The following is a 12,424-nucleotide window of genomic DNA, read 5'->3' on the forward strand; positions in this document are numbered from 1 at the left end:
CGCCGGCCTGCTTTCACCTCTGGGTCCACTGGGCTCTTTCCTTCCTGGGGCCGCCCCCTCCCTGCAGCTCTGTCATGGGCTTGAAAGCCTGGCTCCCTCCCGTCCTTCTCTGCCTGCATGTCTGTCTCCTGGGCCATCCTCTCTGAGGGAGCCCCCTCCCCAGTGTTTCCCTCAGGACCCCAGATCACCGCTGACAGGTATTTTATTTGTGTTCGGTTTTTTGGTCTCTGGAACCTAGCTCCGTGAGAGCAGGGCCCTTGTCTGTCTTGTTCCTTTCTGTGTTCACAGAGCCTAGAGTCGAGCCCAGGATGCAGTAGGTGCTCAATAATCGATTGAGAATAAACACACCTGCCCAGATCAGTTAGTAGTTTACCATTTCAGTGACACTGGTGGCAGATAACAAATTTCTATCCACAAGGAATACGGTTTCCGTCTTTATCTCCCTTTGTAGCTCACCAGCCTGCCACCAGTTTCGCTCAAGAGCCCGGTGTCTCCCGGCGCCCACGGGGTCCTGGCCCTGCTGATTTGCGTGGCTCACCTCCCCTTGCCAGTGAATTGTGTCATGGCTTTTTTGTTTGTTTGTAACTGATAGGGAGCTCAGCTGAATGCCTTTAAAGGCCTCGTCAGAAAGCCCCTAATAGGTGTTCTGGATTTGGGGAGCTTCTGGGAAAAGCCATGCTGCCCATTTGCAGACGGGCAGGCCTGTGTGTCATGTGACCCAGATGCCACAGTGCGCGTGGACTGTCTGTGCTTAGCTGTTCACTCCACCGGCCTGGTGCCTAGGGTTTGGGCTTCTCCACCCTTGTGCTCGAGGAGCTCATGGTCCAGGAGGGAGATGTGTGCCGTGCGTTCTTCACCAAATACTGCGGAAATGCTGAAGCAGGGTGTCCAGCTGCATCGGCAGGCTTCGCGGGGAGGGGACATTTGCAGCGGGTGTTGACAAATCTGTTCCCGGTGAGACCCACTGCGGGGAGGGTGCGCACGTCAGCACCATGCAGGTCCCTGACACTGCCCGAGGCCCCACCCCAGGGCCTTCAGGAGTCCCCAGGATTCTCCCAAAAGGATTCTTCCTAGAGGAAGAATCATTTGCCCCAAATCACGCTCCACTGAAGGTCACCAGTTTCCTGCAGCTCTTCATACCACAAATCACAGACTGACCTTTTCGAATTTCACTAGATTTTGATCCTGTTGTTCACTCGGGTTTTATTTCTGCATAAAGTTCATTGTGCCTCACAGACTCCATCAGTCTGTAGTTAAATTTACTAAATTTCTGTTTTCTGGCTTAAGAATCATCCCTTTCTTAAGTTTCTTTCACAAGACTAAGCAGCAGGACTAGAAAACAAGCGGGTGTTCTTTTGATTTGGTTTGGGTTTGGGTGGGTTTCGTTGTGGACAAGGGGCATTTTTCACTAAGAAACAAGGTTACCCCTTGATGAGCGTGAGTTGGTGCCCCGGACGGTGAGCGGGAGCCTTCAAGCTTTGGAAGCTGTGGGCCCTGAGCAGTTGGCTGCCACCTACCACCAGCCTCAAGGGACAAAACTCAAAATCTCTCCACACAAAGTGACCACTGTACACGTCACAGACAACCCCAGGTGGTAATTCTGTGGCCATCAGGGCCGTTTTTTCTGAGTTGGTGTGTGCGCACACAGGGGAGATGTTCTTAAAGGCATCTGCAGACGTGGGGTGGTAACAAGCCTCTCACCAGGCAGGTTAAAGTGGCTCAGATTCGGTCTTCATGCTTTGTGTTGTACGATCACCGCGGGTTTTATCCCTACCTGTCTCCCACTGACGTTGTGGTCCAGAAGCCGAAGGCAGGGGTCAGACTGTTAATTAATAAGGCACACAGGGCACCAGATTCCTAGGCAGCATTTATGGTGCCTGCAGTTTCCCTCTAGGCACCCATCGTTCCAGTGCTCTTATGCTCCCCTAAACCTCCCGTCTCCCCACAGCCCCTGAGGTGAGGGCCTTTGGACTGTCTGAGATGTGGACCGGGGCGTGGGGGGCAGACATGCGGAGGTGGAGTAGCACAGCCCCCAGCTCGCCCTGGCCTCACCTGCCCACCCCCTGCCATAGGACGTGCCTGCCGTGTTGAGTCGGTGGGCTCCCAACTCCATCCTCTCCCCTAAGAGCCGAGCCTTTGCTCATAGTGTGCCCTCAACCTAGAACAGTCTGTCCATTTGTGTTCACGCTTAGTCATCCTTCAAGATCTACTGTCCAGGGACCTGCTTCAGAGACCTTCCCCAGCCCGGCCAGCACCCCCATGCCCACTCGCTGCTCCTTCTGGCATAGGGCTTATCACACAGTGGTTCTGGTAGCCTTTCTGTCTTTCCCAGTGCAGTATGAACTCCTTACAAGGGCACAAGCTGTTTGTCTCAGTGGAGCTCCGGTGTGGACCTGTGTCATACTGCCCAGATTCTAATCCACCTCTACCACCTGGTAGCCCTGTGGCTTTCAGCAGTTACCTTTGAATTGTTCCATACCTCAGTTTCTCCGGCTGTAAACTGGGGCTAGTTAATTAATAGTACTAATTGAATTCTTAAGCCCAGTTCCACAGAGTAGGAAATGCAAGGGGCTTGACTTTAAGGACACTGAGATTCAGAAAGGTTCAGTCCCCTGCCCAAGTTCTCACAGCTGGCGAGTGGGGAGCCCGTGTGGCTGGGAGAGCCCGTGGCCCTTGCGCTCTCCTTGCTCTGCTGAGCTCTGCACGTGACGGCTCAGTGATCCCCTTGGCTGTTCCCCTGTCTCAGCAGTTGTTTCTTTGCCTGTGAATGGAGACAGGGGAAGGTAGCCCGGCAGGTAGGCACCCTCCGCCTGGCTGTGCCACCTCGTCTCTGCAGCACGGAGCCCTGGTGTGTGGGGAGGCCACCCCAGACTTTCTCCCTGCCAGGACCGCAGCATCCACGGTGCCCAGGATAGCCCAGTTATCACATACTGCAGCCCCGCTATGGTGGTGGGTTCGGCCATCTGTCTAGGGAGACGGCAGAGGCAGGATTTTGATCAGAAAACAACTAGGCCGGTGGCAGAATCAACTAGGTGCGGGGGACTGTTGATTTTTGAAGTGGCATGTCGTTAAACCTCACCTTTGGAGATAAAATAAGTTGTTTATAACCTGCTTTCTAACAGACCAACACAGTTTAACACAATTCAAATTAAATTAGTAAGGAAATGAAGACAAAGGGAGAATAAAGGGAGCAAAGTAAGATGAAGTCCAGGAGTATTATGTCGTCACAAAATGCATAACACAAGGTCAAATACAGCAGCTGGAAATAGACCACGGATTTGACACTGAGGTCCTTAGAGGTGAGAACAAAGAAAACAATGCAGTGAGATCAGCTTTCCGTGGGACCTCCGTCCTTTGTCAGGTATTCAGAGAAGTGTTTACGGGGCACATCTCTCATATTTCAGGGCCAGAACTTCCAGGTAAAATGGGTCAATATTTGAAATGTTTGATCCAAGTCCCCCACGTTTACTTATTAGAAGTAGTATTGGCTTGTAAAAGAGCCTTTGGGTAGAAACTTCCTGATTCTTTCTTTTCCTTGGATTTCCCAATATATTCTCAAGTCACCTCCCCCCACCACTCAGACCCCATTTTATGTGCAGCTCTAGAAATAACAATGGCTGCCACCATATATAGATTATTCGCCATGTACCAGCTGCTGTGCACGTGTTCATATGTTACTGTATTAAGCCATCACAACTGTCCTATGAGATAGGGACTGTCATGGTCCCTGGTTTACTGATGAGGAAATTGAATCACAGAGGTCAAGTGACTTGTCCAATAACTTCAGAGCCTGGATTTGAACCTATTTCTGACTCCGAGGTGGGTATAATTACCCACTCTTCCAGAAGACTCCTGGAGTCTGTGTGCCAGGCACTGCTGGGCAGTGCCCTCCTCTCGTTCCACACTCCTGGCCCACAGCTTCTGAGCTACAGTAAGTGACCTGGAGTCTTGGCCACAGCTTTTTTTTTTTTGCAGTACGCAGACCTCTCACCGTTGTGGCCTCTCCCATTGCGGAACACAGGCTCTGGACGCGCAGGCTCAGCGGCCACGGCTCACGGGCCCAGCCGCTCCGCGGCATGTGGGATCCTCCCGGACCGGGGCACGAACCCGTGTCCCCTGCATCGGCAGGCGGACTCTCAACCACTGCGCCACTAGGGAAGCCCTTGGCCACAGCTTTTTAAACTGTCTGCCCACCGTCCGTCTCCAGCCCTCTCCTCGCACACCTGTGTGTGTACCGCAGTCATTTCCCAAGTTGCATGGAGAGAGGAAAAAAGGATTGAGCTGTTTCCATGCTTCTGCGCCTCCCTCTAGTGCTATCCTATTTTTGGAACTTTTTCGAAGCCACGCTTCTCTTCCCAGGCACAGCAGGTGGCCTTTGCCTGGCTCTGAGGAAGACAGGGTTCCTATCCACCAGACCACAGGTGCCTCCCCACCCAGGTGCGCAAGAAACCAGGCTGTGGGGGCAGGTGTGGAGGAGTCCGCCCTGTGGGCCTTGTCTTCATTCAGCAGCGCCCAGTGACTGCTCTGTGCGGACATTGGGCTCCGGTGGTGCTGCAGGGACGGACAAGGCAGAGCCCCTGTCTGTGAAATGCTCACTCGTTGAGGAAATAAATCACCTGCATTTTTGTTACATCTCATCAGAGAGCTCAGAACGGTGATCTCCGTTTGTGTCGTGCCCCCTGTGGTCCAGCACCGTGAACTACACTCCGTGGTTTCTCTCTCATGATGCTCGTGCCCATCTAGTGAAGCAGGTACTGTTATGCCTATTTTAAAGATGAGGGAACTGAGGCTCAGTAGAAAAAGCAGTGTCATCAAACCTCACACCCGCTGGTCGGTGGTACAACTGAAATTCAAAACCAGGCTCGTCTGGCTCCAAAATCTGCACCCTGGTCATCCTCTGTGATGAATGGTTGTAGGCTTACCCGGGGTGTGGAGAGACCGAGTCTGGCTTGAGAAGAATTCTCAGACATTGACTTTGGAGAGACCCTTTGAAGGTTACAAAGGAATTTACCCCAAGTGGGAGGGGATAGGTGTTGCAGGGAGAAGGACCAGAGAGGGCAAAGCTACAGAGGCATAAGAACAGACAGCGTCTTTGGAGCGTGGCCAGAGGGGAGGGCTAAGTGAGGACCCTGGACCTATGAGCTGTGGCTGTCGGACCACAGCCCCTGACGTGATGGCCTGTCTGTGTGACGGAGTGGGCGGCCCCGGGCAGAGCCGGGGGCTCTTGCAGCCTTTATGGTCTCATGTTCAGTCTCATGCCTAATAGGGTTAAGAATCACTGGTTTGGGGTGTTTTCTACCTGGAGCAGAAATTAGCAGATGCAACAGCTTATTCCCATACCATGCTGAAAAGGAATGCCTGCCTTAAAGGAAGTCTCAGCTCGAAGGATGTCGTGAGAGGCTGCCGAAGAAGTCCTTCGCTGTTAAGTTACAGACTCGTGGAACCATACGGATGGTTAGGAGGGATGTCTTATTAACATAAAACTGTATTTGAAAGTCTCTGGCCCTTGTAGCACCAGTCGAGCTTGTTTCTTCTTGTATGTGTGTCCTGAAGTTGAGGTCCTGTCTGGGAGCACCCACCTTAGCGCTCTGCTGGCTGCTCCCTGTCCTGTAGGTTAGTGGGATTGGAGGGGCGAGTGTGGTGGTCGAACGCAGGCCCTGGAGGGGCGCTGCCTGGCTTTATATCCCAGCCCTGGCCCTTACCAGCTGCTTGACCTTGACCTTTGCTTTACTTTGTTTCTTCTTACACATGTAAGTGCCTTCCATTTTATATCTCATAGACGGAACGACTAGGGGGTACCTAGCACAGTACCTCACTCAGAGTAAGTGCTCAATACACAGTAGTTGCTATTACCAATGTTGCTATTGGCGCGTCACGCCAATGAGAAGCACGTGCATTTGTGTGCAGGACCGCTAGGTGCATCATGCGACCTGTGGCCATTGGGTCACTTAACCCTGTCTCCTCATCTTTAAAATGAGGACGGGGCCAGCTCCCCCTGCTGTGAGGAGGGAGAGCGTGGGCGCCTCTGCACACTGAGCGTTCGTCCGGGTGCTTGCTCGGCCTGCCCCCTTCACCTCCCTGCTTCAGCCAGCCCGTCAGCGCCACCCGGGAGGCGTTGCGGGCGTCCAGGCAGGGGAGGGGCTCTGCAGAAACAGGAGCACGTGGAGTGTCCAGGGCGGTCTCTGGAAGGGCGAGCAGGCGAGGAGAGGGGGCAGCGCCCCAGAGATGGCCGTGCCCTGCGGGCTCCCGGGGTCCCTCCTGGGTGGAAGGGGCCACAGAAGAGGCCACTTTGATTCTGGCCAGTCTCTCTCTCTCTCTCCTCGACAAGCCCGTGGATTTGGTCTTGCTGCTCCCCCGTTGAAGGTGTTTCACTGTTCAGGGTCCGTGTCCCCCAGAGAGGACTTTCCCTGCCCCTCTGACCACTTCGCTTTATTTATTTATTAAAATAAATTTATCTACTTTATTTATTTATTTTTGGCTGCGTTAGGTCTTCGTTGCTGCGCGTGGGCTTTCTCTAGCCGCGGCGAGCGGGGGCTACTCTTCCTTGCGGTGTGTGTGCTTCTCATTGCAGTGGCTTCTCTTGTTGCGGAGCACGGGCTCTAGGCGCGTGGGTTTCAGTAATTGTGGCACGTGGGCTCAGTAGTTGTGGCACGCGAGCTCTAGAGTGCAGGCTCAGTAGTTGTGGAGCACGGGCTTTAGGCGCACGGGCTCAGTAGCTGTGGCTCACGGGCTCTAGAGTGCAGGCTCAGTAGTTGTGGCGCACGGGCTTCATTGCTCCGCAGCACGTGGGATCTTCCCAGACCAGGGCTCAAACCCGTGTCCCCTGCATTGGCAGGCGGTTTCTTAACCACTCTGCCACCAGGGAAGCCCATGTCCAGTTCACTTTAGGTGCTATTTCCTTCTCCTTGTTTCACAGCACCCAACCCTGTCAGCATCCGTCTCACCCCGTGTTATCAGCATCAGTTGTGCCTGTGCCCCTCACAGGAGGGATGACGTACTCTGCTGAGGTTTAACTTGCCTTGGTGCCTCCTGCTCCGTGTTCATGCCTTGCACAGAGTAGATGCTTAATAAACATTCATGTTTGAACGAATGATTAGTAAATAAGTGACTGAGGGCCTTGCCCAGCAGGTGGCCAGTCACCACCACCCTGCTGAATAATGGTGTGTACACACACACACACTGGTGGTTCCCAGTGGTGGTCCCCTGGCTTGGGAATCTGTGGTGAACTTGAAGCCTTACTCTGCTTCCCCTGCTAAGGACAAGATCCTGAGCCTACGGGACACCCCCCAAGTCCTGTGACCTTGGAGGCCTCGCCAGGGAGCAGACCGCTCATCCTCTTTAAATATTTAATAGGAACAAAAACATTGTCAAGACCCAAACCGGTTTGTTGTAACGTCAGAAATGTGCACTGTTCTAGCTTGACGCTTTTGACTTCCTTTCTGGACCCTGAGGGTGGCCTGCCTGCCTATTCCTATGTCCCCACATTCCATTTCCTGTTGGAAAACGTGGCTTTTCACATTTGATCTCCCCCCTAGGTAACGACGTGGGTCCGTCATCATCGAGTAAGACCGCTAACAAGTTCGAGGGCCTGTCCCAGCAGTCGAGGTGAGCCATCTGTGCACGTGCTCGCCTGGCAGGCTCACCATTGCCGTGGGCAGAGTTACAGAATTGGGTTTTGGGAGCCATCTGCTCAAGGTGTGGCGTGCCAGCTGGCGCTGATCATGCTGAGAGCCTGAGTACTTCCCCTCGGTTTGCAAACACCCCTTGGCAGACAGTTCTCGAGCCTGGGCAGGGTCTGCAGACCTTGTTTTAGGGGAGCACTGCTCTCCACATCCAGGTTCCTGGCATGAATGGACCCCACCTCCCCGAGGATCGCAGTCTGCCAGAATGAGTTCTTATTTTCAGTTTTTTAATTTAGTCATTTTGTTTTGTTACTTTCCCTCTTGACTCCATTTTACAGACTTTGGAATAAAAAGATGAATCTCAGGGAAATCCAATAGCCTAGAGATTTTCAAACATAAAAATATGACTCTTTCCAAATTCCCTGTCTGTAAGACTTTTTTAAGCTCGGCTAAAAGGGGGGCGTGGTGTCCCTTTCTCCCCTCCTCCACTGAAATGAGATACTTTGGAAGGTCTTCTGTGGGCAGCATCTACCCAGTCCCAGCGCAGAGGGTTTTCTCGAGAAGTGTGACCCAGACAGGGACACAAGGAGCCGCTTCCCAGAGCTTGTCAAAGCTAAAAAACGAAGTCCTCATTTCTTTTAATGCCACTATCTCGTTTAGTCTTTATGACCCTGTGAGGCAGCCCGGTCACTGCTGCCCTCAGTATTATATGAGGACACGGACCCCAGGAGTTTAAGTGGTAGCAGATGCAGAGCTGGACTCACCCCGGGGGTCCTCAGACGCCACGTTCCGCAGCCTCCCCTTCCTCTCCCCGAGCCTGCCACTCCACTCAGCCCTTCCCCACCTTGCCCTGGGGGGCTCTAAACCGCAGGGCAGGTGGTCTCCTTCCAGAGGAAGGAGAGTCTGACGCAGAGAAAGTGCCCACAAAATGTTTTTTACGTGGAATCAAGCCCCCCACGTGTACACGCGCACATATATACGTGTATGTGCGCACACAATACATGTATGCGCACACATATACATGCACTCACATATACGTGTACACACACAGATAGGTCTATCCGCATATACATGTACGCACATATATGTGTAAACGCACACACATATACATGTACGTGCACACATACGTGTACACACATACGTGTACACACACACATAGATCTATCTGTATATACATGTGTGTGTGTGTGTGTGTATATATATATATATATATATATATATATATGTACACACACACGTGCACACGGCCCCCCCAGCAGCATAGGAAGAAGCCTGGGCCCACGCACACGCAGTGTTGACCCCAGGTTTCCCATGTGAGGCATTTCCAAGCCTCTGGCTTGGCCTCAGTACGCTGGTCAGGAAACCATTGAACTTACGTCCGTGATGGGCAGGTGTGCATCCCCGCAAAGATGCTGAGGTGGAAACACACAGTCCAGCAATGTTGAGAGCAAAGCCCTCGCATGTTTACTCTTCCCAGTGTGGTTTCATCTCAACAGCCTGATCCTCCAGTAACCCAGAGACCTTAGGATTTCAAAGGAACCGAGGAAAGAGCAGTTAAGATCAAGGGTGATTTGTCGGCCAGGATGGAAGATGCTTGCATTTCATCTTTTTTATCGGACTTTTGTTTTCTCTTTGGTTGGTTTGCCTTTTCCTGTCCTTTTAAATGCAGTTAGGCTAGAAAGAAGGGGGGAAAGCCAGTTCTTAGACCACCAGAGGACAGAAAAGGATAAATGAAGTAATAAAAGGGGCTCTTGGCAGATACAAGTCTGGCACTTGGATGCTATTGCTGTTTGGGTCTGCAGTGCTCCCGGTGTCCTCTGAGAATAGATAGAGCCTCTTGTTCAAGGAAAAGAGTGCGTTCCAATTGAGAGATGCCACCTGCAGCGCTGGCACTTCGGTGGTGGCAGGGGTGTGAGGAGTCACATGATGTCAAACAACACAGGGCGGCTTCTGTGCCAGGGGCTGCTTCCCCGGGCTTTCTTCCTCTGCTTGTTTACAAGTCGCCCAAAAGGAGGAAAAGCTCAGGGAAAGTCTGGAGGCCTGAGACCCAAGCTGTTTGCTCTGGTGCAGAGAGAGACAGCATAAGGGCTCTGGAGTCAAACAGCTGGGTCTGAATATCCAGCTCCACCACTGACCAGCCTCGGGACCTTCTGCCGGTCTGAAGCTGCACAGGCTCCGGTTTCCTCTTGTGAAAACGGAGGTGACAAGAGTTATGTTTTGGGGTCACATGAGTTGTTACTTCTGTGCAGTGCACTGCGGGCATGACCTGCAGTGTGCCAGGCGCTTTCATAAACGCTGTTACCTCTGGGGAAAGGTTTCAAGAAGAGGAGGAATTAGGCTCTATCATTCGGAGGGTTAGTTGTTTCATGACTTTCCCTCTTGACTCCATTTTGCAGACTTGGGAATAAGAAGATAATCCTCAGGGAAATCCAGGCAAACTTTGAATTAGGGAAAGTAGACTAAAATCTTTTGTTAGAGAAATTATGAAAGACTTTTTAGATAATTCTGTAAACTCCTGTGACTTCCTTGAGTAATATATATCGCTGTTGATTTTATAGCACTTTGAGATCCTAAATGATTCTTATTTATTAATTAGCACCGGTTCTGCAAAGACTGCCCTTGGCCCAAGAGTTCTTCCTAAACTACCTCAGAAAGGTAAGATCTATCTTTTTCATATTTGCATGTAATTAGAGTGTCATTATACCCTCCAAGGGGACAGGGGCATCTGTCTCTTTTGTTCCCTGCTCTATCTCAGATGCCTAGAGCAGTAGCTGGTATGTAGTAGATGTGTATTTAATATTTGTTCAATGAAGAAAAATATTTATAGGTTCAAATTTTGTGATGAGCAAAACACCAAACTCTTCCTTAAAAACACCATGCTTTTCCAGAAGACACATCATTAGTATCCCCAGGTGCCATTTCATCTCTTGCAAACATGATCAGAGAGACCTGGGAAGCAGTACTAGCCCTGCCACTTAGCTGTGTGGCCTGGGCAGGGGACTCCGAAGCTTCACTAAGCCTCAGGTTCCTCACCTGTCAGTAGGGCCAGGACACCTGCTTCACCAGATTTTGTAAGGACGAAATGAGCTGATGCTTCAGAAAGGCTGGATTTTGCCGACCGGCATCCCCATGTGGTCATTTAACATGTTCTCTGTCCTCTGTATTTCCTCGCAATTGAAAGTTGGATCAAGAGACCCAATCAGATACAAGTTCAGGCTTTGCACAACTCCTTCCTGGGTTGTGGTGCGTTCTTCAATTGAGAGGGACGTGCCATCTGATTGTCTCTCTTTGAGTGAAGTTCCAGGTGTTGATACTCAAAGCCAAGATCCATTCATGTATCCTCTGTTAAGACCACTCCACAAGGCCGTCGGCGGGTGGTCAAGCTCAGCCCGCCTGCAGCCTTTGGCCCGGCTGGTTACTCTCTCTGCACTTGGCGTGTGGACACTGTCCTGTTCTTAGGGCACTGACAGTCCCTGCTCCCCTCCTGTGCTGGGCCCTCCTCATGTCCTCAGCCTCCAGAGGTTGGCTCGGCCATGGTCACTTCTCTTGTGAATATGCCCTCATTCCCTGGGGAACCCATCCTGGCACCTCCACATTATCCACCCAGCCCAAGAATCCCTCTATAATCTACACTCACACACACCAGGCTCTGTAATATCTCTGCTCTATCCCATGTCTAATAGGCTGCTCAGCTTAAGATTTTGAATACGCTTCTGACCCCACCCGCCTAGACTTGTTTTGCCCACAGTGTCCCTATCTGTTACAGGCGATACTGTCCAGGTCCAGGTGTTTGGGCCTTAAAACCTAAGAAGGAAGCTCAGCTCCTTCCATCCTGCCATGCCCCACATCCAGTGTTTCCACACGTACTGTTGGTTCTCCCTTCGATGTGTCTTAACATCCAGGCACTCCTTCCCATGTCCCCCCCTCTCACCGTGGTCCACGGGCCCATCACCTCTTGTCTGGACTCTTGCAGCCTCCTACCTGGTCTGCCTGCCTCTGCCCTGGCCCTGCAGTCCTTCCTCAACAGAAGAGCCAGACCAGGGTGATCCATGTTAAATCAGTCACTGTGTCCCATCCATCCAGTGGTTCCCTCTCTCACCCAAAAAAAATGGTAGGGTCCCCGGATGTGTTTCTGAGCCTCCTGAGCTGGAGACAGAGGGCGGCTGTGACGTCGAGAGGGGCGGGGCTGCAGCTCCTTCTACTGCCTTCCCCCCTCCCCCCAAGCACCTGCCACCAGCTGGCACTTTCACATGGACTGTCCCGGCCACATCTCACTCTTTTTCCCTCCCAAACATCACCCATTTTTAAACTCCTTCGGGCGCCTTTTAAAAGGCTTAATTAAAGCCTTCTCAACTGGGGACAGACTGCTGCACAGAGCCATTTGTTGAAGGAGTTTTAAAAGGCAATAGTATAAGGGCTTGCCTGGTGGCGCAGTGGTTGAGAATCTGCCTGCCAATGCAGGGAACACGGGTTCGAGCCCTGGTCTGGGAGGATCCCGCATGCCGCGGAGCAACTAGCCCCGTGAGCCACGACTACTGAGCCTGCACGTCTGGAGCCTGTGCTCCGCAACAAGAGAGGCCGCGATAGTGAGAGGCCCGCGCACCGCGATGAAGAGTGGCCCCCGCTTGCCGCAACTAGAGAAAGCCCTCGTACAGAAACGAAGACCCAACACAGCCATAAATAAATAATTAAATAATTTAAAAGAAAAAGGCAATAGTGTAGAAACCTCAGGGGATCTTTCAGCCTGAACAGAGTCACCACAGTTCTGCACTGTGATACAGCTACCTGGTCCCTTACATTCT

At 52.0% G+C, this 12,424-nt stretch overlaps 1 protein-coding gene across 5 annotated transcripts in view; it reads left to right on the forward strand.

Annotated features, from left to right (window-relative positions):
- Positions 1-12,424, forward strand: part of ASAP1 (ArfGAP with SH3 domain, ankyrin repeat and PH domain 1) — a 353,145-nt gene that overhangs the window by 330,770 nt on the left and 9,951 nt on the right. For all 5 annotated transcript variants that reach the window (XM_082601310.1, XM_082601307.1, XM_082601309.1 and 2 more), the window contains 2 exons: positions 7,536-7,605; positions 10,219-10,277. In XM_082601310.1, coding sequence (XP_082457436.1) covers positions 7,536-7,605; positions 10,219-10,277 — 129 coding nt within the window. The remainder of the gene's footprint in view (positions 1-7,535; positions 7,606-10,218; positions 10,278-12,424) is intronic.

The sequence above is a fragment of the Mesoplodon mirus genome, assembly GCF_964341445.2.
Source record: "Mesoplodon mirus genome assembly, chromosome: 16".
Lineage (NCBI taxonomy): Eukaryota > Metazoa > Chordata > Mammalia > Artiodactyla > Ziphiidae > Mesoplodon > Mesoplodon mirus.